This window comes from Gossypium arboreum, chromosome 7 (assembly GCF_025698485.1).
Source record: "Gossypium arboreum isolate Shixiya-1 chromosome 7, ASM2569848v2, whole genome shotgun sequence".
Classification (NCBI taxonomy): domain Eukaryota; kingdom Viridiplantae; phylum Streptophyta; class Magnoliopsida; order Malvales; family Malvaceae; genus Gossypium; species Gossypium arboreum.
In genome coordinates, this window is record NC_069076.1 from 2,348,660 (window position 1) to 2,375,079 (window position 26,420).

The 26,420-nt window shown below is 32.5% G+C and overlaps 4 protein-coding genes across 4 annotated transcripts; 2 read left to right on the top strand and 2 right to left on the bottom strand.

Moving 5' to 3' along the window:
- The first annotated feature begins 360 nt into the window (after window positions 1-360).
- Window positions 361-1,761, top strand: LOC108484006 (zinc finger AN1 domain-containing stress-associated protein 12). Its single transcript, XM_017787605.2, has 2 exons — window positions 361-638; window positions 1,225-1,761. The coding sequence occupies exons 1-2, from the start codon at window positions 534-536 to the stop codon at window positions 1,681-1,683; spliced, it is 564 nt and encodes a 187-aa protein (XP_017643094.1). The 5' UTR covers window positions 361-533; the 3' UTR covers window positions 1,684-1,761.
- A 308-nt stretch (window positions 1,762-2,069) lies between these two features.
- On the bottom strand, window positions 2,070-6,047 carry LOC108469987 (ferredoxin-thioredoxin reductase catalytic chain, chloroplastic). The gene is made up of 6 exons (XM_017771151.2): window positions 5,644-6,047; window positions 5,260-5,372; window positions 4,058-4,107; window positions 3,863-3,934; window positions 3,060-3,120; window positions 2,070-2,343 (listed from the first exon to the last, which is right to left on the bottom strand). The coding sequence occupies exons 1-6, from the start codon at window positions 5,738-5,740 to the stop codon at window positions 2,299-2,301; spliced, it is 438 nt and encodes a 145-aa protein (XP_017626640.1). The 5' UTR covers window positions 5,741-6,047; the 3' UTR covers window positions 2,070-2,298.
- Window positions 6,048-14,756: 8,709 nt separating this feature from the next.
- On the bottom strand, window positions 14,757-17,187 carry LOC108471617 (uncharacterized). Its single transcript, XM_017773213.2, has 6 exons — window positions 16,946-17,187; window positions 16,379-16,414; window positions 15,653-15,854; window positions 15,354-15,432; window positions 15,097-15,214; window positions 14,757-15,004 (listed from the first exon to the last, which is right to left on the bottom strand). Exons 1-6 carry the CDS (start codon window positions 17,101-17,103, stop codon window positions 14,980-14,982), a joined length of 618 nt encoding a protein of 205 aa, XP_017628702.1. The 5' UTR covers window positions 17,104-17,187; the 3' UTR covers window positions 14,757-14,979.
- Window positions 17,188-21,763: 4,576 nt separating this feature from the next.
- On the top strand, window positions 21,764-24,871 carry LOC108481854 (uncharacterized). Its single transcript, XM_017784950.2, has one exon. It carries the CDS (start codon window positions 21,929-21,931, stop codon window positions 24,476-24,478), a length of 2,550 nt encoding a protein of 849 aa, XP_017640439.1. The 5' UTR covers window positions 21,764-21,928; the 3' UTR covers window positions 24,479-24,871.
- Window positions 24,872-26,420: the final 1,549 nt, after the last annotated feature.

Below are 26,420 nucleotides of genomic sequence, written 5' to 3' on the forward strand. Positions count from 1 at the left end.
TGAATTTATTTAATTTTGCAAATGAGTTAGTATTTATTTTGAAATAATCTTTTATATTTTTAAATTGTAGTCATTGTATTCATAACTATATTAAAAATACACTTAAAAATAATTTCTATTCAATTTTTTATTTCAAATCAATTTCACGCTCTGATTTTTTATTCAATCAATTTGATCTGATTCAATTATGAAAATATATAATATAAAAAAAGATTTTGGGCTGAAATGGGCTCCCAAATAACTTCCTGATGGGCCTGAACTCAAGTACGGAAGTGATTACGAAATCATTGGCGACGCGTTCTTCTTAAACAATACGTGGCGTCTTATAATTGGAGAGTTTTGGGATTTCAACCCAACAATCCAGTGGTCACCGTGTCTCTCCCCTACCCAAAACTATAAAGGCCGATTTCAACACGGAATTCATTCGTATTCAATACACGACTTGGCTTAGCCCCCAAGACACCCTTTCTATATAACAAGGAAGTCATCCCCCTCCTCCGGCATCTCACTGAAAATTAAAAAGAAATATCATCATGGCCGGAGGAACCGAAGCTTTTCCTGATTTGGGTAAACATTGTCAACTTTCAGGTTGTCATCAATTAGATTTTCTTCCTTTCAAATGCCAAGCCTGTCATAAGGTACATTCTCTTCTCTCATATTATCATTCGTAATTCGATTTGTATGAAGTTTAAGACAATTCAATTTTGATTATGGGTTTAGATTCAAAATCTGTTGCATATCAACTCTTAAAGGATACGACCGTATGAATTAATGTTGTTAAGACTTTATTGCGTTAAGAACATAGGCTTTATGCTTTTTTTACTGTTTTCTTTTCGTAGATAATAGGTTTGGATCAACTCTTAAAGGATACGACACTATGGAAGATATTAAGAAATAGGAAAACAGGGTTTATGTTTTTTTCTAATGTTTTCATTTCGTAGGTAACAAGTTTGGATTCAAAATCTGGTGAATATCAACTCTTAAAAGTATACGACTTCATGAATCAATTTTGTTGGGATTAGGAAAATAGGGTTTATGCTTTTTCTAATATTTTCTTTTCATAGATAAGAGATTTGGATTCAAAATTTATTGAATGTCAGTCTTTAAAGGACTCAACTTTTTGAGTCAATTTTGTTAAGATATTATTGTGTTAGGATAAAGATCGGTTTTTATATTTTTTCTATTGACTTTTGTTGGTATTAACTTTTTGTACAACCTATGTAGGTGTTTTGTGTGGAACATAGATCGTGTAAGTCTCATGAATGTCCGGAACCGGAACATAACAGTAGGAAGGTGATTATTTGTGAAATCTGTTCGACGTCGATCGAAATAACAGGAAAAGAAGATCAAGAGAAGATGATATTGGACAAACATGAGAAGTCTGGGAATTGTGATCCAAGAAAGAAGAAGAAACCAACTTGCCCTGTTAAAAGATGCAAAGAAACGTTGACATTCTCTAATAGAACCATTTGCAAGACATGTCGATTGGAGGTTTGTTTAAAACACCGGTTTCCAGCCGATCATGCTTGCAAACAGGCTTCTTCCTCCACCACTCCAGCGGCAGCCGATAGAGGAAGCTGGAACGAGAAGTTCTTGGTGGCTTTTGGTTTAAGGAATGGGAAAGATTGTGGCAAGAGTGGGCGACCTTCATCATCGACTACTCCATCTTTAAAGGCCTATTAGGACTTTAATGGTTTATGAGACACTATTGTAAATGCTAATTCTTTGAATCATCTATAAGACTTCAATATTTACTAAGAATTGAATTATATTTTATCTTCTCTACTTAAAAAATGAGTAAATTAATCCTTATTTTTTAAATTAAGGAGCAAATTTATCATTTTGTTAAAAATTTCATCATCTTCTATTGTTATGAGTTACATGGAACATGTCATGTATTACTATCCGATTATTTACATCTGCCAAGTTAATTTTTAATCCTACAATGGATGATCTACAATGGATGATCTAATGTACAAAATTAATTTATCCGTTTTTACGTAGAGAGATTAGGTGTCTTCATGGCACTATTTACCGTATCTCAACAATTGCATTGTATAACTCACAAGTTTTATAGCCAAAAGAAATTCCAAAATCAATGGCAGCAATTAGAAGGTTGATACAAATAGCTAATAATTATAATAGCATATTATAGGAGGTGCAACAAAAAAAATGAATTTATCCCCCTGTTGACATACAAATATACATATAAAATTCGACTTCTGTTCTGTTTTTCTTCTTTTCTCGAGGGCCAAAAAACAAGTTATGACTGTTTAAGAAATAAAATTTGGTCAAGTGTTACATGTTTGCTGTTGTTTCCTTGATTTCTTCCAATGTTATGGTCTGCACACAAAGAAGAAAAATATGAATGTTGTTAGAGCAAACACCACAAGAAATCTTCTAATATATATATATATATATATATATATATGATACTCGTAAGGGTAAAAGTACCATAGAGAGCGCTGTATTAAGAATCGGATTGCACTTTGCCTCATCTACTTACAAAATGGACAAACTAGTCCCTTTCCATTAGATGAAAGAAGAAATTGATCTTCTTTATTAAAATTTCTATTCATTTGTACAGTTAAAAACTAGCATACTTGACGGAATAACTAAATAGTGACATGTGAACTAGCATACTTGACGGAATAACTAAATAGTGACATGTGGTGTGCCACATGTACCTCGTACTGACGTACAGGGACCAGTTTTTAATAGCAAAAATGGATAAAACTTTTAACAGAAGGACCAGTTTACTTTTTAATCTAATGTACAGGGACTAATTTGTCAATTTTTTGAGTACAGGGGGGCATAATGCAATCCGGCTCTTAGTAAGGGGCCTCCATGGTACTTTTACCTGCTCGTAAGCCATGTTGCTCCAACTCTTCATTTTTCTTCAAGTATCTGTATTTGACATCTGTGTATGAAGTATATCTGGACTTGGATATGAGGACGGCCCTCCAAATACATGGAAAAACTTTTTGAACACATAACACTCATATCTAAGTCCGGCTTGTAAGTACAGATAAAAAAGACATAGTAGCCCCAATATAAACCTGATCTTGGCCAGCAAAGTCATTATCCGGAGTGAGAAAGAGCATGCAGTGACATTCTTTCCTGCCAAATAGTTGTAGAAAGTGAATAAGAACTCGGATTAAATTGAAAAGATCAACATAATACCTGCATCAGTGTTTCTCGAGCTAAACTTAATCAGCCAGCTTTTTAACCGTACAAGGCAACTGCCTTGAACAAAGACGTGTTTTAACTGTTATCCTAGATATAAGGAAACCGTAAACTTTAAAGTTTCAACCCATAAAATAGCTTGAATTTTCATTGTACAACTACGAATGCAGGAAATGTCGGTGTGCAAACATGAATTGGAACTCCAAGCCAAACAGAGTTACACACCCTTTGTCATGATATTAAAGACAACACAACGGGGAATCTTATCATCTAACGACATTATCAACTCTAAGATACATATGGCTTTACTTTGCAGCAAGTTTTTTTGTTCAATTATTCATACGTAGATGTAATTTGGAGATATCCTTGCATGGTAATTTGATATCATATGATGAGTTCAAAAAATTACTAGCTAGTTCTTTAGGACAGTTATCTCAGTTCAAAAGTTTCCATTATTTATAAGGCAGAAAGTGTTTATCCATAATCAGCATGACAATGCAGCCATTATTTTTAAGGCTTGAAAGTGTTTATACCATACCTGGCCAATTTTTTTTGATGGGCAATTTATTGCGTGTGCTTTTCTAGGATGAAACGAAAGACGTTTCTACTTACAACACTTGCAGGTGCACCATTTAATACAAGGAATATACATCAAATTTATTGCAACAATATTTACCTCTCTCTCATAGGAACGCATGGACAATTCCAAAATCCCTGACTGGCCTCGGCAGCTTTGTCATCATAATGCCTGTAATATATAGGATTTTTAAATGGTTATTAAATCTGATATAGCTATAAATATCAAAATAAGTGAGAATAATAGGAGTAATAGTTCCAAACAAGAGTCAGTGATCATAGTGAAAACACTTACCTACAAGGGCAAAGTGGCGCACCCAACGAATTTTTATGCTCCGCCAATCCCTGTTCAAAAATCCAAAATGAGATTTTTATTCCCCTTTTCAAATTTTTTATCCTGTGTATAATATATCCAAATTTTGAGCAGATGAGTGAACCAACATCACACTTGATAAAACTCAACTAAGGCACAGATAGTTGGAAAAATCGAGTATTGCAATATATTTGTTTTCCAATCTATCTTATCATTTATGAATGAACAGGTCTTGATCCTCCCATCCATTGTTTGCAGTTTGCATGCAAAACAACTAAAAGTTTTTTAACATAACTTCTCGAGTACAACAACTACTAAAAATATGCAGCTCTAAATTCTCCGACAGAACAAAAACTGCTGTTGAACTGAAGATTTCATCACCAATTTAAAATTAGAAGTTGGTACTCAATTCCTTCAATTACAACCTAGGTTCACCAACTCCGCATAAGCTTTCTACTAGGAAAGTTCTAGGATAAAATACTAAAGAATGCAGGACTTTTTTCAAATTACCCTTCCCATGAGCTTACTTGAATGAAGCCATAACAGGTAATATAAATAAAAACTATAACAACTTTTCTTTGCTCGAACAAGACCGATTTGATTTCCCTAGTTACTTTTGTGCCTATTATTATCTAATACAAGTTTAACCCCGTCCACAAGTACCATTTTCAAAATTCCTGGATAGATCTTAATAGTATGAAACTTCACATAGGCCTGAACTCAACTATGAAAGCCGAATTCACTTTAACAATACATCGAGCGCTAAGATTGTGAAGCATATTGAGCTTCCATATCAGCAGAAATACTAAAGGGCTTACCCTTCTGCATTTCAGTCCTTTGAATATCTTATCTAGATGGGAAGAAAACTGGATAAGGACTCATATGTGAAGGTTTTCAGAAACTGAAATTCAAACCAAACCATAAGCAGATCCTAAAGTCCCATGTTGCTTGAATTGTCGGGTATGTACTTGGTTTGGCACTAGACCAAGCGTAACCTGTAGAATGTAGTCCGCAAGGAAGTTTGGACCCAGATTACTTGACAACACGGAGGCTACCAAGCGACTTTGTATCAAGACCCTCCGGCCCTCTCTCGGGGGTTTGATTCACACCCCCAAGTCATATCCGGATATGCAGCGGGTTTTGAACACGGATACTTGGATAGAAATGAAGAATCGGAGGAATACCTTGATTACAACAGAAGTAACTCCCTTATCCATACAGAAATAGGTTCCTGAGCGACGTGCATATTGTTCTGAGAATTTCCTCATGATTTCCACAGATTTCTCTGATGGTTCCACTGAAATAGCAATTCATCAAAAACAAGAGACAAAAAACTCACGAAATGGATAACATCGAAACCCAATGAATTATATCAAAATCACGCAAAACAGCGTAAAATTCAAGCTATAAGAACAAAAAGGAAGCAACTTTAATCCACATAATCACATAATCTTCAAACCCCAGGACGAAAAAGCCAAAAACGCAACTCGAATCCATAAAATTCAAGATAAAAATGAAGACACGAAACTTAGGTATTCAATAAAATGAAGAAAAAAAATGGTTTTTACCTTCAGCCCTGATCACGAAACGATGACGGGAAATTTTAGGAGGACGAAGCAGAGATGAAATGGCTCCAAAGTTGCAGGAAGTTGCTTGAAGTGTCATCGCTTTACTTTGGCTAACTGCAAATCAAACTCAAATCACCACCCGTTCTCTCCTTTTATCTTTATTGTTGTTTTATAAAATTTCAGATTTTTTATATTAAATTTCCATTGGTTCTTCAGTTCTCTGTTTCAATCGAAACAGAGAATTATTTGATGTTTTGTTGTCTGTTTAGCACTCGTTGTCAAAATATGTGCCATCAAATTAATGGTTTTTCTTTTTTGTTCAATGCCATCAAATTACTGTAACTTTGCACATATAATACAAAGAAAATCCACCAATATATAATATTAAGAAAAATTATTTAGTACACATATATGTCAATTTTTTTATTTGGCATTTTAGGTTTTTTTTTTTAAATAAGGGCGTTCAGTTGGACTGTGGCGTGTTCAGTTGGTGTTGGAAGCATTTTTTATTAACGGTAATTCTTTTGAACGTTAACTATAGTAAAATTTTTGAAGGGTTTAACGGTGACCATTTTTTTTATAAATATTAGACCATTTTTTATTATTTTCCCTCAAATTCAATTATCTCAACTCTCTCAATTTTCTCAAGTTTTGTTCTAAATTTTTTAATATATTTGTTTAAAAATATTTTTTTTTGATTAAATTATCATGAATAACAAAAACTCTGATTTATTTCGACGACAAACACATTTCTGCCACTCAAGTGATAATGGTAAGACGGAATTTTGAATTTCATTATTTTCAATTAAGTTAACCTTAAAATATTTTAAATAATTTTTTTGTCAATATAAATAGGAAGATAATCTTGTTTTGAAGGGATTCATCTCGTATGTTCAGGGCTGTAAACTCAATCCTACGCTCATCAACGCGTTGGTGGAAAGATGGAGGCGTGAGACACACATTTTCCATCTTCCATGTGACAAGTGTACAATCACACTCGAGGACTTAACTTTACAATTTGATTTACCAGTTGATGGGTCAGTCGTCATGGGGTCAATGGTTGTTCCTAGTAAAGAGGACCTCTGCAAGACATCTTTGGAGAAGATGCTTAACAAGTTTCAAGGTGGTCAGATAGATATGAAGTGGTTGACAACCAATTTTAAAGATCTTCCTTTGAATGTGCCTAATGTCGTCAAAGAATAATACGCCCAGACATTCATCTTGAGATTAATTAGGGGCATTTTAATGCCCGATAAATCTCATAATTTGGTACACATAAGGTAGCTACTGCACCTAGTCTATTTCAAAAAATGCAGATGAATGAGTTAGGGATCAACCGTGTTGGCAACATTGTACCGAGAGTTGTGTCGAGTGACGAAATCGGATAATATATCAATAATGGTTGTCTACTCTTACTGTAGTCATGGGTCTGGTGGCGACTACCATTTTTACGTCCCCGAGTGAATGACCCATATATATTTCCATTGATAACAAGGTAAAAGTCATTTCTTAATAAATATGTAGTTTGTATGGTAGTTGTTGTTTATTTATTATATGTTTAAATTAACATATTGTTTGTATAGGTGGAACCATAAGTCGAGTTACGTGAGACTACCCGAGCAACTCAAAGATATTCGACTATTGTTAGATCAACGCTCGAAAGCCGAGTTAGTTGCTTATTTTTTTAAAACTTAATATAATTACACAATAATTTATAAAATAAAATTCCATACATAATAAAATTTACCCATAAAGTTGAATCATTGAACTAGAAAACTCAGTAGGCAATTCTTCTTTTTAAGATGGTTTAAATCCAAATGAAGTTCAGTCAAAGATGGGAAAGTTATAGGGTAAAAAATCCGGGAATTTGCCTTTGATATTGGCATTTTTGCCTGAGAAAGTTCTCAAGAAGATGCTTCCTTTAAGCTCACTGGGATCTCCCATGGTTCAAAAGGGTTGTTGTTAAAGTGAATAGAAGTCAATGAAGTTAAACCAGAGGAGAAATCTGAAGGAAAAAGAAATTATACTATAATACTTATGGATTTTATTAATATATTTTACTTAATTAGGATAATTAGGAGATAGATGAATTGGTATTATTTTATATAATATATTATTTTATTAAAATAATTTAGATTAATTTTATATCAATAGCTTTTATTTATTTTTTCAATTTTTATGTTGTAGATTGGTTAAATCATTAAGTTAGATTAATCTAGAACTTTTGAATTTTTTTTTATTATAATTAGGGAGTTAGTTTGCATGAGAAGGAAAAAAAAAATACAAAAAATCACACTCAAAACTGGAGGTCCTTAACCCACAATTTATCGTTTCTCTTTTTCTTTTCATCTTCTTTCTTTTTCTCTATTCGGTCTCCAACACCACCGTTGCGCGCCTCAGTCGATTCACATGCTATCGTCCCAGCCTCTCTGTGAAATAAGCACTGTTAAAATCGTTTTTTTAATTGTGAATAATTTTCGTATTTTACATGAATTATTATTAAAATTGTTGCACTAATATTATAGTTTACTTTTTATGTATTTTTAAAATTTTATATTATTTAAATAATGAAAAACTATCATTATCAATGATAGGTAATAATAATTAAAAATAAGTTATTTAAAATTAATTAAAAATTAAATAAGAATTAAATTCTTGAAATCACATGCAACAAATTTGCATTAGAAATTAATATGGCTCAATTTGTCAACCATGATCTCATGGTGGTCTTGGGTTTCATCATTGACGAGACCAAAATAACTCATTTCTTATGAATATTGGATTTAATTTAGTGACTAAGGAGTGTGCTTTATAGGTTCAAGTTCTTCAAGCAAAGTATGACATGAGGGATCAACTTCTTGAATCCATCTCTAAGTGCTACAGTTCGCATCTTTGGAAGTCTCTGTCTAAGGTATAACCCTTCGAGAACTTAGCTTGGTCAATAGGTAACGGGGAAAGCGTTCGCTGCTTGAAAGATTATTGGGTCCTGTTTGTAGGCCCTTCTCATGCCAACCTTGACTTGGATTGCATTCTTAGTAATATGGTTATGTTAGATGGTAGTTGGAACCTCGATTTGTTTTGCGTTTGGTTGTTTGAGGAAGTGATTAAGCAGATAGTTAGTATCCCTCCTCCCCATCCCTCTTGAGGGTCAGACAAAATTATTTGGACACCCACGGCTTTTGGATCTTTTTCGGTTCGTAGGGCCTTTTGGTCTCTTAAGGAGAATTCTTGGAATGCTAAGGATGTCTTCTGGAAGAATAGTTAGAAGTTTCAAGGGCTGCAATGAGTAAAAATTTTCTTTTGGCTAGCTTCTAAGCAAAGGCTCCTGACTAATTCGGAGCGTTCTAAACGGGGAATTGATCATAATAGCTCTTGTCCTGTTTGCGATTGTGAAATTGAGGATACTCTTCATGTACTTTGAGATTATTCGACTGCGAAGGAAGTTTGGTTACATGTCATTCCTTTCGATAGGCAACACTATTTCTTCTCTGGATCCTTATAGGATTGGTTGACCTTTAATCTTGGCTCCTGTGTGCGACTATCTGAACAAGGGGTAACTTGGTCTTGTCTCTTTGGCCTAATTGCATGGCGTATTTGGAAAAACAATAACCTTATTCATCTTTTAAGACATCACTTGGACAGCTATTGAGATTGTTAAGGTTTCCATCAGTTGGGCGCAGCAATTTGATCTCAACCATAAAAGTTGTAACAGCCTAATTTTCAGTGGTATCGGGAATAGAGATTTGAGATCACTAAATCTGACGGGTGAGTTGAAAATTTAATAAATTAATACCTATGAGTCAAATGTGAATATAAATGCATTTTTGAATTAGTGAATTTGGTGATTTAAAAGAATTAATTAGGTAAATTGGGTCGAGAATGAGGTATCGAGACCTCGAATTCATAAATCGAACCATAAATATTTTTAGAAATATTTATGGAGTGTTGGTGAGGCAGTAATAAAATTTAGTCAGAAAATTTTGACGTTTGGGTGGTTAATTAAATAAAAAGGACTAAATTGAAAATGGTGTAAAAGCTGCTAAAAGGATTAAATAGCTCAATTGTCAAATGAGGAAGGACCTAAAGTGAAAATAAGCCCAAAGGAGATATTTTGGGCGGCAATAGCTGAGAAAAATCAGGAAATGGGTGAAATAAGGGCTAAATTGGAAAATTGAGAAAATTGACTAAATAAAAATGGGACTAAATTAGAATATCTAGAATTCTCTTCATTTCTCTTCATATTCATCAGCTGAAAAATAGCCATGGAGGAGGGTTCAAGATGGTTTTCATACTTTAGCTTCATGTAAGTTTAATTCTTGCTTTCTCCTTGAAATTTTTATGTTTTTGGACTTTTACAATTGGGTCCAACTTACTATTTCATTAGTTTTTGATTCCATGTCTAATTTTTGAAGTTGTTATGGATGAGTGCTGGAAGTATATGATGATTTGGAATGGAATTAGAGCTTTAAATTGTTTATATTCTGATTTTATTGAAAGAATTGAATAGAAAGTGAATGTTTGGGACCTAATTGTAAAAGAGTTTGAAGTTAGAGTTTTATGTGGAAATTATGAATTTCAATAGTTATGAAATAACTTATAATGTCTATAAAAATTATTAATTGAGAAAATTATCTTAATTGAGGGGTTAATTAAGCAAGGACTGAATTGTATGAATTGTGAAATTTGGGGTAAAATGGAAATCAACATTTTGCACTAAAACTGTTTTGGGCAGCAGCAGTAGTTTAACTTTGAAAAATCACCAAAAATTTTAGAAATCGAATTAGAGGATGAATAAAATATGAAATTAAAGCTTATTGAGTCTAGTTTCTTATAAAAGAAATTATGTAAGCAATGGAATTGTAAATCATGAGATACAATAACTTTTGTGAGACAAAGTCAGAATGATTTTGGGTTCCACTGTTTTTAATTTGGAAAATCATCAAAAATTGGAAAAAAATAATTAGAGGCTTAAATTTATATGTTTAGAATCCTGAATGAGTCTATTTTCAAGAGAAACAAACTAGGACATCATTCTAATCTTGTACGAGAAGATAATTAATTTTTAGTGAAGAAGGGTCAGAACTGTCAGACAGCAGAACAGGGGAGACTTCAATGAATAAACTGTATTAATTGGCCCAACCAAAAATTATGAAATTTTTATGGTAAGAAGACATATGAGTCTAGTTTCTGGTAAAATTTATGGATCTTAATTTGGAGTTCTGTAGCTCAAGATAAAAATAATTTAGTGACTATGATATAGATGGACAGCTTGAATATTCACATAAGTAGATAGTGAAAATTATGGATAATGTTACCTACAAGTGGTTGTTTATACTAAGGATATGGATGGAGAGGAGGAGGAAAATATACAAAAATATATGAATAACTCGTGCATAAATTGATCACATGCCCGATTATAATCGATAAGTGTTGGATTAGAAATGATATAATGTTTTATTTGGTATATTTATTATGAAATTATGATTATCGTTATAATACAAAAATTGAACTTGTGAGTTTATATGACTAAATTTTAGTGATTATTTATTAATTTTATGAATTTCATGATGTGTTATTTCATATGTATTGATGATAAAATCGTGAATAATGTAAAAGCATGAAAATTAAATAAATGATCAAATTGAGCATTTCAGTTCAGTGACAAGATGAATTGAAGGAAAAGACCATGGTTGGACCATGGCAACAAGTGATAAGTGATAGCTTCGGCTACACTTATCTGATCAAGGAAAAGTGAAAGTGATAAGTGATAGCTTCGGCTACACTTATCTGATCAATGACAAATGACAAGTGAAAAGTGGTAGCTTCAGCTACCTGATCAGTGAAAAGTGGTAGTTCCTGCTACCTGATTAGTGAAAAGTGGTAGTTCCTGCTACCTGATCAGTGAAAAGTGGTAGCTCCGGCTACCTGATCAGTGAAAAATGGTAGCTCCGGCTACCTGAACAGTGAATAGTGGTACTTCGGCTACAAGTGACAAGTGACAAGTGATTTCCGTATAAGACTGTATCTGGGATATGGCATCGGTGTGATATATGCTACTGTATAAGACCATATCTGAGATATGGAATCAGTGAGATATGTGATTTGTGTAAGACCATAGCTGGGCTATGGCATCGATATATGAATATGTGTAAGACCATAGCTGGGCTATGCCATCATTATGTGAAGATATGTAAGACCATAGTTGAACTATGGCATCGAGAAAACGAAGTACTCAATTTCGTAAGATGTTCACTAATTTGACAAAGTTTGGTAAGTGTTACATGGAATACAAGAAAGTACGAGTTGATAAGATACGAGTATAGAACTTGGTTGATAAATGAATTCATTTGTGATTATATAATTGTTCATATTGAATGTACTGTCCATATGTATTGATAATTCAAATGTTTTAATGAATAAAATTCTGATATGGAATAAATTGAACACGAGACAAATAATTATGAAATTGAACTCAGAATTCATGAAAATGACGGTTATTGATATATGGAGACATGAGACATTGATATATGAATATGGAAAATGTTTGATAAATGTGTTTATTCATAATTATAGAATTATATACCTCATGTGTACTATTTGCATAAAGATGATATTTCAAATACTTTAGTTATTTAAGCTTAAATATGAAATAGTCTCAAATCAAGATAAATTGTTATGAAAATATATTTAGATTACAGAGATATGGCTGATATATGTTGTATGATTACATAACGTGAAATTGTGTATATATATGAGAAATTGAATGAGAATTAGGCCCATACATGTTTCTTGTTATTTATATGAAGTGTACGACTGACAAGGGTGATGAAGTTATAAACAGAGAGTTACATGGGTTGAAAACACGAGCGTGTGACTCTCCAAAGTGTGAAAAATTTCTAAGTGTTGCAAAAGTTTCATATGTTTACGGTTTGGTCCCGAACCACCCTGAATGTATGTTTTGGGCCCCGTAGGCCCATATAAGGGACGTTAAACATATGTATGAAAGTTTTTAATATAGAAAAAATTTTATGGCTGATTTTTTTTACATGATTGATCATATTAAGTTTGGTAATGCCTCGTACCCTATTCTAGGCTCGAAATACGGGTATGGGGTGTTACAAAAGTAACCAGCATTCCCCTCAATATTTTGATTCTTAGGCAGCCATGGCCAATACGTGGGTTAATTTGTTCGCTGATGGTACAATTGTTAATGTTGATGGAAGTGTTTCTATTGGGGGTGTTCTACGTGATCAACATGGGAATTGGATCTTGGAGTTTAATCATTTCTTGGGATGATGTTCAGTCTTCAAAGCAGAATTAAAAGGAATCTTGGATAGTTTACTCGTGATGCTTAGCAAATGTTTTAAAAGGGTCACGATTTAAACAGATAATCTCGAGTTGCTAGGGCCCTACAAGAAAATTTGATGACAAATTATGGTATTATTATGCTCAGGAGAGTTCGAAGACTTATGAAAATTGAAGGGCAATGGTGTATCAGATATGTCCCTAGAGATTTCAAGAAAGTTGTTGATTGTTTGGCGAAACTGAGTCTAGCAGGGAAATCAAGTCTTCATGTTTATAATAGTGCCCCGATTGAAGTCCTAGAGCTCTTTCAATAAGATTAGATTAATGATGCTTTTATTCAATTCAACTTGATGTAATTCTATTTCTATGTATTCCACTTAAAAAAATTAATATAATAGAAAATTGATAAATACTTTTTATTTGAAGGATTCATATTTACTTTTAAACAATGATATAATTTTATTTATTTTAATTCAATTCCGATTTTATTATTATTTGAATATTTTTGGTTTGGTTTAATTTGCATTTCATAAGTTGTAATCCGAAACAAACTAAATTTAAATTTTAACTTATAATTAATTTTTACTATTATATAAAATAAAATAAAACTTTTTATATCTAAATTAGTGAAAATGTTTAAAATACTATATACTTTTTAAAATAAAAATAAAATTGATGAGCTCAATCGATTTGGATCGATAAAATTAAGTTCTGCAATATTCAAATCAATAAATAAAGTTCTCTTAAACCCTTTACAAGTTGGTGTTGTGACATTAAATGCTTTGCAATTAATCTTTTAAGTCAATCTTCAAAGTTGCAACATTCTTTTACCTGTTTTATGACACTCTTATGGATTCCTTGACTCTCAGGGAAGCCAAGGGATGAGGTCGCCACATTCTTTTTTATATGTCATGACCTTTTGTGTTAAATCAATTCACTTTCATGGAATTGGAGTATTTTATCTTAGAGATAAAACACTAAACAAAGAAATTAAGTAAAGTAAATGTTATCCTCTCAAAGCAAATTATGAAAATGAAACATGACTATAGAGTCATTTGTCTCGGATAAATAATTTTATCATTATTGATTTGAGTAATGATCATTTTCATAACGAAAGATTCACTATGACCATAAGATGGAATGAATTAAATTAAACAAACAAATTTAACCTAAAAATATCATAGATATCCCGTGAGAGAAACACATATGACAAATCCATTGAATTAAAGCTTGAAAAAGAGTAACTTTCGTAGTGGCATATAACCAAAAAAATTCAGTCATGATACTTCTAATAGATTAACTTAATAAATAAATAATTATGTAATTATTAAATGTAGATTCGAAATTTAATTACTTTTAATCTTAATTATATATATAGCCTCACTCAAAAAGTATTTCATTATAATATCAACAATATTAGAGATGATTTAAGTTTAACCTCATTCATACTCGTTCCAGCCTTACTTCCAGACTTTCTCTATTGAAAGCTTAGCACAAGTCGATAAAATAGTTTGATTAAACATAAATAGCACTCAAATACGTTCTTCTAATGACTAGGTTTGTGCTCTCCAAAACTCATACATAGGCAGTACATATAGACTTCAGATAAAAATCTGTCGTAAGTATCAACACTTATATCCGACAACATGCATATAAGGATATGATACTCAAACCAGAGTCTCGGTAAGTCGATAACATAGATATCAAGCAGTAGCTCAAACTTTACTTTCAAACACTAAAAGGTGAACTCTCACCTGTTACACATTTGCCGTAAAGATTTAGAGGTAAACATAGAAAACTGCAACCTATTGATTCTAAAGAACATACAACTTCATCATTTACTTTCAAAGATTTCAAAACAATAATCAAATAACCTTTTCTCTTTTTTGGCTTCGGATTATTTCTTACTTCAATAACATGAACCATAAACAATAGTTCGATTTATTTACAAGTTTTCATTAAACACAGTTTACATTCACTTGCAATATAATCATGTACAAGAATGGAGTTCAGCATTGTATTTCACTTTTTTCACTTATCGATGGCAAATATGTTCCTGTAGATAGCAAAAATCCATATCAACCAGACAAAAGAATTAATTAGCATACAATCGTAAAAGCAAACACGGTATACAGCTTTGACACTCACATTTTGTATTTGAGGTATTGATCAACTGTGAGCGGTTTAGGGCCGCCAAACCAGTTAATCATAAAAATGTCTTCAATTTCCAATTTGAAAACCTGGAAATCGTGACCTTTAGGCCACCCTGTATTGTCCAAACAACGCAAACTTTGATCAGTAGAATATTGGTATGTGTTACCAAGTTTTTCCATGTATTGAGAGGGTCATATCCACATATTGATATATGCATATTGGTGGATATACATATTTTGGTTAAGAATTACCCTTCATTTCCGGATGCTTTGTGAACAGCGCAGTTCGAGCGAACTCTGCTTCTTTGGAGTTTGCTTCAAGTAGGACCAACTAAAACAAGACAAGACAATTAAATTAGCTTAACAATCATTAAAAAGGTCATTTCGTTCTTCTTTACACTCTTTCTTTTTCCTTCTAACAGTTCGAGTAGTAAAAAAGGTACAAGCTATCATCTTTATAGAAAAGACTTGGGAGTTTATTTATATCCACATACTATATGCAACAAAATAAGCTCGATCGAGATAAAACAAAGCTGGATTTAGCAACATACCCTTCCCGTGAGTGTGATTTTTGCACACACAGGGCTTTCTGGGTCGGCATTGCTGCAGGTTCCAAGCGGATACTCACTGATTGCAAGTGAGGACCGATGGTCTTTTAATGCATTTCTTGCTGTTGGATCAAGGGTTGTCAAATAGAAATATGGGACACCAGTACCTTTTCCAGGTACCCCATCACTAAACGAGACGACATTCCTGCAGCAAATTTTAAAAGCTCTTGACATGTTCATACAAGTAGATTCAAATACTGTATGTTTATTACAAAAAACAGGGACCTGCTGTATAGTTGTGAGCGATGACATACAGGTAAATAACTATACATCTATGTCCTAACTCCGGATTTAAAGCACTCTTATGCTTTCTCAATGATGCCGAACTGGTGAATTGTATATGAAAGCTCCTAATATTCTGAAAAATGTAATGGGATATCATCAAACTCGACTTTTGCCCTAAAGTACCTATGTCCACCATATATTTGACACAAGTAATGAGAGTATAATCCAACAAATATATGTAAAACTGTGGATATACACCTATATCTGACACTCATCAAGTCCAAATAACATAGGTTACCACCAAAGATACCAAATATAAGCATAAGCCAAAGACAGGAACAAAATGCATTGAGCCTAAACATGAGGACTATCTTCATTTCATTACCTATAAGTATATATATACATATATACATATGTGTGTGTGCAAGGGAGTGAGAAACTTACCCAAATGGTGACCCTTCCAACTCAATTGATAATGTACTGCAAAATTAAATGACAATAAGCTCAGCTAATAACAATAATAATAAAGGTAAAAGGACCCCTCCAGTCCCTCTCGATTTTGAAATTGAACAAATTGGTCCTCCCAAAAAAAAATAGAGCAATTTAATCTTGGCAATTTCGACAGTGAGCAACCAAGGAGAATTAATCAACATTAATGTTTTCCATCAATTGTACCTAATTTTCTCAAAATTGACGGGATTAAATTGCACCTATTTTTTTAGGGACTAATTTGCTCAATTTCGAAATTGAATTAAACAAAAATGCTGTCAAACAACAAATATTATCAATGGAACAACAAAAATGAAGGAAGTCAAAGCTTCAACTTTTAACAATTGCAACTCAGAATTTAACAATAACAGTCAATTGAGTCATTTAATCAAACAATTAAAGAACAAGAAAACAAAACACAGAATCCAAATAACAATCCCAAAACAAGAATCAGAACAGCTATTGATTGTTTTGTAATAACGAGTCCAAAGAGAGAGAAAAAGAAGAAGAGGTATTAATTACGTTAAAATACCCCAAGAATTCTGGGAGACCAACCAACGAGCATAAGCAGCAGTATCATCTCTATCCGGTTTTGATTCTACTAATAGTCTTGCATCAACATAACCCTGAAAACCCAGAAAAAACAAGACCAAACAACAGTAAAAGACTTTGGTTTTCATGTTTTTTTTTTTTACGACAAACAAAATGTAAGAAGATGATCGACAGTATCCGTACGTATATTATACACCAAGCTTTGGACTTTAATGAGGAGTATGGGCAAAGGCAGTGATTGAAGATGGGCAATGGGTGTTTTAATCCTCTGTAGGCAAGCACATGCTATGACAACAATCTTTTGGCTTCTTACGATTGTACCTTTTGTCAAAGCCATCAACTTTGCCCAACATGTACAATAAGTATATTTCGATATAACAATATTATAATGTATTGAATCATAGAAGATTTGGGCACTTGAAAATGGATTAAGTTGGGATAGATTTCAGGGTCCCAACAAGGCAACGATCAGCATGGCAATGAACATCCCCAACTCTATTGATTTTGGCTTTTCGATCTTTATTTATTTATGGTGAAATTCTAAAGATAATTTAGTTGTTTAGGATAAGGATACACATTGAAATTGTGATTTCAAATTCTCTTTCTAATAAGAGAAAATAAATTAAATTTTAAAATTAAAAATTTGAATAAAAATTTGATTTATCAGACGTGAAATTACATTTTCCTATAAAATTTTCTCTATTTTTATTAACATAAAATTGTAGATGATCATTGCTGAATTTTTCTATTTTTTATAAATATCTAAAAGTGTTTGTTGTGGTTGAATAAAATTGTACATTAAAATATTTAATAGTAATGATTAATGGTAAAAATTACATTTAGTGCTTGTATCATTATTTAAAAAATATTTTACTAGTATTTCATATACTTTATAATTAAAGTTAATTAAAAATAATTTTGATATATAAATACTTGAATTAATTAAAAACATACTTGTTCAAATATAATTTAATATGGGCTAAACTAGTAGCTCAAACTTTGGAAAGACCTTATTAACATTAGAGGTGTTCATGGGCGAGATAAAGCAGATGCCCAATTTGAAAAAAAAAAATCCAATTTTGAGTTATTTTCGTCCAAGTGGACCATTTCACTTTTTTAAAAATAATAACAAATTATTTTATTTTAATTTAATTATAAAATAATGTTAATATAAACTTTTATTTTTTTTATTATTTTAAATAGTAAAACAGACTAAGTCGGGGCTATCTGAGGTTAAAAATATAAGTCCAAACTGTAAGTCTGTAAAACCCCATACCCGACCCGATCGTCAGGTCTGAGTTGTAAGGTGTCACATTTGTTGCTGAAGAAATTACGATCAATTCACTGTTCAATTTATAACATAAAACATCTCAATATATGAAAACATGTATATAAAATGTTTTGTGTTTATTTCTGGGTCTTATATGAGCTTACGAAAGCTCTATTGCTATCTCAAGGTTGAATTAGGACCAAATTGTAAGAATTTTAAAACATCTAGTTGACATCGTGACGTTGAGGTTCCTCATTGTGACACAACATACTGAGTAGGATTTGTTGTAACCTCAAATACACGTTGTCACGACGTGAATCGTAGCCTACTCATCATCGCGACATTGGGGATATGTTGTCGCGACGTGACATACTTTTTCTATAAAAATCAACATGGTACAAGTTTGGGAGACCTATAATAATACTTTACATTTCGGTTATAACCAAAACAACAATATGTAAATTGCATTTAAGCTAAAATATGCCAAAGTGATACTTCAAAACAACATTGAGCAACCAAGTTTTAAATTCAATTGTTTTCGATACAAAACCGACTTAAACCCTATGTATGTGCCATATACTAATCAAAAGAGAACTTTACAAACTTTGTTGAGTCAAAGATCACTTGCTGGACATTGGAACAACTGCTCGAATTATTTGGAATCTACTATACCTGCGCATGGAGAAAACAAATCGTACGCTAAGCAATTACGCTCAGTGGTAATTTCCATATTTCAAGTTACAAAATAAGCATGATCAATATAATAATTCAATTATTTACATATGCATTTATGTACCAATATGATGTTTAATCTCATTTTTATTCATATTTTATCCAACTTAATCAATTCACATTATCATCTACAGACACATTCTCATTCATTTGCTATGATCAACATTTCACATCACATTTCTATCATTTTCGAGCTTATAAGCTCTTTTAATACATTCGGCCCCCAAGGCATGTTTTCTGCCATTTCGTATGGTCTTTCACATACTATCGAATATCACATTTCATTTCAATCAACCATATAGCCAAATCATATTTATATAACCCTATTAACCTAACTCGAATTTCAAGATGGGTGCACGAAATAGACAACTTACATCTTAATCTAGAATTGCAGTGCATCATCGGGTATACTGAAGGAAACATACTGGCACACATAGTGCATCATCGGACAAGCTAAACCAATTATATTGGCACACGAGGTGCATCATCGAACAAACCGAATCAATTATATTGCCATGCATAGTGCATCATTGGATAAAACAAAGTAATCATGTTGGCACATAAGTGTATCATAGGATGTACTGAAGCAATATACTAGCATGTAAGTGCATCATCGGATATACCGAACAAGTATACTAACACATAAGTGCATCATCAGATAAACTAAAGTAAATATATTGGTACATAAGTGCATCATCGACTAAATCGAAGTATAAACCTTTACAGTTAATAGAGTAACCAATTTTCGAATCATTATATAGTTCAATTAAAATCCCATCATTCTCAATTCAACATCAATTCATCATATAATATAACATAATTCAGCTCAATTTCATACCAATATCCTATATCAGATAAGTCATACAACTTTCTATTCTATTCAATTTAGTTTATGTCTCGATATTCAATTTCAACTCAATAACCATTAACAACTCACCTCAACATTATATAATGCATAATGTCATGAATATGCAGTAATTAGATTAATCTCGGGTAATAGAGATACAAACTGAAAGCTCGCGTCACTCATCACGGCTCTCGTCTTTCCTTTTCCTTTTGACGGTCCTGCGTCGTCTTTAACTACGAATAATAATTCAAAAATAAGGCAATATCAAATTCCACATCAAATCACATTCAAACTCAAAATCATATATATTTTGCAATTTATTGAATTTAGCCCTTAAACCTGAGACAAGCAAAACTTTCGATCTAGACCTTCGGATTAAAATTTGATTTCACATATACTCATTAGAGACCCTCTACTTTTTATTCCTACCTCAATTTCATAACAATTTTTATTTTATTCAATTTGGTCCCTGATTTATAAAACTAACAACTAAGCTTCAAATTTTAGTCTTTTTCTTAATTTAAGCTTAGTTTCTAACAATTTCACACCAATTTCTTTCAATTCTCAATAGTAGCAACTTTAAAACTTTAACAGTTTTACAAATTGGTACATGTGCTAGCTAAATCAAGCTCTCATGACCTCAAATCTATAAAAATTACAAGAAAATAACTTGATTGTACTTTACCAATTCAATAACCAAAAGCTTGAAAGTACAAAATGTTGTTTTTCTTTTTCTTTTCTTCTTGGCTGGTTGGATAAGATGAATCTTGCATCTCTCCTTCCACCAATTTCTATTTATACTATGATTTTACTTTAATTAAACTAGTTTAATTAAGTTAACCTTAATTATTTAAGCTTAATCACTACTTAAATTAAGTAAATGGCACCATCCATCTCTGCCCACTAACATCCTTTTAGAAATGGTTTATTTTGGCCCTACCGATAATTGCAATTCAAGTCCCTAAGTCTTATCTTAATTAAAAAATTTATAGCGATTAAATTTTTATAATTTAGTCCATGAGCCTTAATTACTTACAATTTTGGCTAAATCACTTAACCAATTTTCAATTCATTAATATACGAACTCCATAAATATCATTACTCGGTTTACAGAAATGAGGTCTCGAAACCACAATTTTCGACACCATTGAATTTTGGGTTGTTACATAAGCCTACCCAAAATGAGTTAGGCCAATCAAGCTAGCTAGGGTACATGTCCAATGTGATACCTGAACTATTAATATGTATTTTTTATGGTATCTGTATTTACATAAAATGTCAAATAAGGTACTTGTACTTTGAAAATACCCAATTTGGTACTTGAACTATCAACATATGTTTTTATTATGATACCTAGTGTAAACATTATTAGTGAATTGCTAAACATCTAATGCAAATTCAACATAGAACTTTCTTTTTTCCAAATTACTAAGTCCACATAGATGATATAAAATTATGTAGAAAAATAAATAAAATAAAAATAAATTAAATTAAATTAAAATAAATAACTAAATATATGGTTAATACGTGTAAAATTTTCATTGGCTAATTTAGCAATTTCTGATGATCTTAACACTAAGTATCATAATAAAATATATATTGATAATTCATATATCACATTGAACTTTTTCAAAGCACATGTACCACATAGATAATTTATAAAACATAAGTATCATGTAATAAAACTCATATTATGTACCATATTAAACATTTTTAAAATACGAATACCATACTAAACATTTTGTGAAAATACAGATACAAAATGTGACTTAATCCCGATATTAAATTATAAAAATTGTCTTCCTGGTGCGACCCAGTCCAAGTCATAATTTTCAGCCTCGGCAGATCGGGGCAAATTTACATACAGTTGATTAGATCCTTTTTTTAATCCAATGAAATAATGACACCTATCCTTTTTCACTTTCAACTTATAGCGTTGGAGTTTAATTTGAGACTTGTCACTATTTCATTGGGTGATTTTAGGAAATGCATATCGAAGGAAATTTATTAGATTTAAAGTTTGGCCCCGACAGGTATCTTTTTCTCCCAAAATCAGAGTCGGGAAAATTGAACCCAAAGTCACCAAAGGAAAAGAAAAATCCAAATGGCGGAGCACCACCACCATCACCACCGTCCCAACCGCCTGTCCGTCCCTCCACGCGCCACTGCTTTCACAACCCCAACCCAAACTACCCCAAGATCTTACCCTTCGTATTCATACCCTCCTTCCATCACAACCCCAACTGCAACTCCATCAAAACACCGCCTTTCCCTCCAATCTTCCTCTTTTTCTTCTTCCTCCCAAAAGAAATCCTCCATTTCTTTCCTTCTCCTCCTCCTCCTATCCCTTCGCTCTCTTTACTCTCTCCTTCCTTTCATCCGCTCTTCCCCTCCTTCTTTCTCACTCTTCCCTTTCTCTTTCCTCCTTTCCTTCCTCTCTTTCCTCCTCTCTCTCTCTTTTACCCTCTTCTCCAAAAGGAACCCCAGAAACCATCCAATTTTCCCCATTAATTCTCTCTCCACCCCTCAACTCAAACTCCTACTCTCTAAGTCCTTCCTTTTGTCCATTATATTACTTCTCAGGTTCCAAGCTCTTAGATACTGTGGTACAGCTGCTATGATCTTAGCTGAACTATCGGGAAACCTTGCTGGCAGGCTATTTTCCAAGGAGAATAATAACCCCAAGAAAAGGTCGGTTTTTTCGTCTCAGATTATTGGGTTTTGCTTTTTATTTATTGGGTTAATGCTATTATCTTTAAGTTGGGATAGAGTAGATTGTTTTCCTTTGAATAAGACGGGGTTTTCGATGTATCCTAGGGATGGTTGTGTTAGAATTTGGCCAATGTTATTGCCCTTTTTATCAGGGTTTTTAGGTTGTTATGAAAAGGTTTCCATGAATTGGGGGAGCATTAGACAGCTTGGTCGAAAAAAGGTTCGATTGATTTCATCGTTTTTCACCACTGTTATGCTTTTTGTTCCTGCTGCTGTTAGTTTCTTTGTTTACGAAAGTCAAGGAGGAGGAAATATTTCTATTGATAATTTAGGTTGGCCTTTGGTGAATATTGTTGTTTTTGGAGTGATTTTGAGTGAGAATTTCAATGATGATGACAAGTTAATGAGTTCTAAAGATTTTCAGAGGGAGTTTATGGTTACTTTTGTTTGTACCATTGTTTTGGAGTTGTTTTATTTCAAGGAGTTATCGCTTTTGGGATTGTTGTTGTGCGGTTTGATGTTGTACTTTGCTGTTCGAGAGCTTGATCCGGTTTATACAAGTTATATTGAATTGGGGGTAGAATCATCGGAGTCTTTTAGCATGTCGATAATGAAACCAATTCAACATATATTGAGTGAGCGAAAGTCTCGGAAGATTGCATTGTTTCTATTGATTAATACTGCATACATGGTTGTGGAATTTGCTGCTGGCTTCATGAGTAATAGTCTTGGGTTGATATCGGATGCGTGTCACATGTTGTTCGATTGTGCGGCATTGGCTATTGGGCTTTATGCTTCGTATATTTCACGGTTGCCTGCTAATAGTCAATTCAATTATGGTAGAGGCAGATTTGAGATTCTATCGGGGTATACTAATGCAGTTTTCCTAGTTCTAGTCGGGGCATTAATTGTGTTGGAATCCTTCGAGAGGATTTTGGATCCTCAAGAAATATCAACCAACAGTCTCTTAACTGTCTCGATTGGAGGGCTTGTTGTCAATGTGGTCGGTTTGATATTCTTTCATGAGGAGCATCATCATGCACATGGCGGATCATGTTCGCACTCGCACTCGCATTCTCATTCTGATTCCCACTCTCACGACCATCATCATCAGCATTCACATGATCATGAGAGTCATGTTGAACACCATGAATTTGTATATGTTTCTGATGGATGCCAAGATTCTTGCTCTGGCCATGAACATCATCACGGGAACAAACATCACAGCAACAATTACCATGCCGAAGATCACAAGAAACACGAATTTCATGTCCACCATGGCCATGATCACAATCATGCCCCTCATGATTGTGCCCACCATCATGATCACCACAGCCATGGACATCAACATGACCATGCTCATGACCACCATGATTGTGCCCATCATCATGATCACAATGATCATCATCATGATCTAGGTGCGAACCATGGGAAGTTACCCCTACAGAACCAACTTCAATCAGAAGGGAAGTTGCCCCAGAAGCATCAGCATGGACACATCGACCACAATATGGAAGGGATTTTCCTGCATGTTCTGGCAGACACCATGGGAAGTGTTGGAGTTGTTATGTCGACTCTCTTAATTAAGTACAAGGGGTGGCTAGTTGCTGATCCTGCATGTTCAATATTCATTTCGGTTTTAATTATATCATCGGTTATCCCATTGCTTAGAAACTCCTCCGAAATTTTGCTTCAAAGAGTTCCAAGGGCTCAAGAGCCGGTTTTGAAGAAGGCCATAAGTGATATTTCGAACATGAAAGGGGTCTGTCGTGTTCAGAACTTGCATGTTTGGAGCTTTACAAACACAGATATCGTTGGAACAGTCCACCTTCATATATCAGCAGAAACTGACAAGGCTGCTATGAAATCACAAGTGTCGCACATCTTACATGATGCTGGAATCAAGGATTTGACGTTGCAAGTGGAATGTGTGGAACTATAGTAATTGATCTTAGGTTACACTGTCGAGAATAGAGAGTAGGTCATTCATCTTTAGGACTGAGTCTTATTATGATCAAAAGCAACAGATAGCTCCAATCCATATGCTGTGTTGTAAGGAGTACATCTTTGTCGGTTCTATCCCGGAGCATGTATATACTCGTAAGAGTTGAGTTCAGCATCAATGTTTTCTGTGAAGCAGTAGAAAGGGTGAAAAAGGGGAAATGTTTATTTTTGTTACACATGAGATCAGTGTCAATTTCTCGTAGGTTCAGGTGAGTGAAATCCAAACAAGAAGATGTAATCGGTTATGTAATGAAACCAACAGTGGTACATTATTTTCTTGTATGACCTTTCTGCTTATAATTTAAAAAGAACTTGTTTTTATGGTTCATAATTATTTATTGGCATGTTTATTGAAGTATAGTTTGAGTAGAAGTTAGAAGAATGTTGAAATACTTGTTTTGGAAAGCTTATATATGGATATTGCTGCATGCTGGATATGGCAATTGAGCAGGTTAGATGGGTTTGAGTTGTATTGATTTTTGATACCACAAATCCAGGTAAAAGTATCATGAAGATTCCTATACTAGAAGTTGGATTACATTTGGCTTTATTTACTCAAAATTCTATATACGTTATATCAAAGAATAAATTGATCCATCTATTTTTACCGTTAATAATTGGTCCTTGTATGTTAGCATAAGGACGTGTAATTATACGACTTTCATTAGCTACACTAGTTTTTAAATAGCAGAAATATATGAAAATTTTAACAGAAATGCAGTTTGTTCTTTGATCTAATGGCTGAGAATTAGTTTACTCATTTTTTTAGTAAAAAGATAAAATACAATCTAACTTCTAATACGAAGATCTTTGTAGTACTTTTACATACAAATACAAATCTACGATAGAGAAATAATCATTAATGTTGCACAAAATTCATCTTAATGTAACATATGCATATTCTAAATGGTTAAAAGTTCAAACATGGTGTTTAGAAAACAAATTAATTGAATTCTTTTATTTAATTATAATTAATTCTAATTTTTATTATTTTAAAATAAATATTTTATATTTAAAATAGTAAAAGTATGTTAAAATTTTATATATAAATAATTTTTTTTAAAAATACTACATAAGATAAAAGCTATTTATTATTTTTATTTACTTAAAAATAGAAAAAAATTATGACAATGTTTTAAAACTTTACGAAAGAATACCTAAAAGTCATAATTGATTATATAATTAATTTTAAAATGCTAAATTTTAATCTCAAATACAACATGTAATTTCTTTCTTTCTTTAATATGACATTGCAACAACATTTATTACAAAAAAGAAGAAGAAGAAAAATGGTTTACTTAATGACATTTTAGTCCTCTATTGTGGCAGGCTACAACGACTTTCATAACAGAGAAATTAATTTCTAGACTTTATGGCATAATAATTTTTTGGCCCTCTAACTTTACAAATAAGTTATTTTAGTCATTTATTTAAATTTTACCTTTTAACCCTTAAATTTGTATTTTTTATCAATTCACTCTAAAATTTAACTTTACTGACGTGTCATGCATGAGATTTTTTATTTTTAAAATAATTTTATATATTTTTGAATTTTAAAAAATTAAAAATTAATTAAATGTTGACGTGTTATTCACGTATATGCCACATCAAAAAGTTAAAAACGTTATCTTTCAATCTATTTTGAGTTAATTTTATAAAATATACAAATTTAAAGATTAAAAGGATAAAATATTAAATTAAGGGCTAAAATAATAATTTTTATAAAATTAGTGAACGAAATAAATTATTATACCTTTATAATAATACAACGATGTGAATGCCAATAAAATAAAAATTCAATCTTTTTAATTTTTATAAAAATATTATATGAACATAATCAAATACATATATATATTTTTATATTTAATTATATTTTATAA

Bases quoted from the DNA above. Each gene is read 5' to 3' on its own strand.
- LOC108481854 (XM_017784950.2), top strand. From the start codon at position 21,929: ATGGCGGAGCACCACCACCATCACCACCGTCCCAACCGCCTGTCCGTC.
- LOC108469987 (XM_017771151.2), bottom strand. From the start codon at position 5,740: ATGACACTTCAAGCAACTTCCTGCAACTTTGGAGCCATTTCATCTCTG. The intron at 4,108-5,259 runs GTATTCCTCCGA...ATTTTTGAACAG, and splicing joins TTACTTCTGTTGTAATCAAG to GGATTGGCGGAGCATAAAAA. The intron at 3,121-3,862 runs GTAAATATTGTT...ACTATTTGGCAG, and splicing joins TGCGTTCCTATGAGAGAGAG to GAAAGAATGTCACTGCATGC.
- LOC108471617 (XM_017773213.2), bottom strand. From the start codon at position 17,103: ATGAAAACCAAAGTCTTTTACTGTTGTTTGGTCTTGTTTTTTCTGGGT. The intron at 15,855-16,378 runs GTAAGTTTCTCA...AATTTGCTGCAG, and splicing joins TTGGAAGGGTCACCATTTGG to GAATGTCGTCTCGTTTAGTG. The intron at 15,215-15,353 runs GTAATTCTTAAC...TGGACAATACAG, and splicing joins AAAGCATCCGGAAATGAAGG to GGTGGCCTAAAGGTCACGAT.
- LOC108484006 (XM_017787605.2), top strand. From the start codon at position 534: ATGGCCGGAGGAACCGAAGCTTTTCCTGATTTGGGTAAACATTGTCAA. The intron at 639-1,224 runs GTACATTCTCTT...CAACCTATGTAG, and splicing joins AATGCCAAGCCTGTCATAAG to GTGTTTTGTGTGGAACATAG.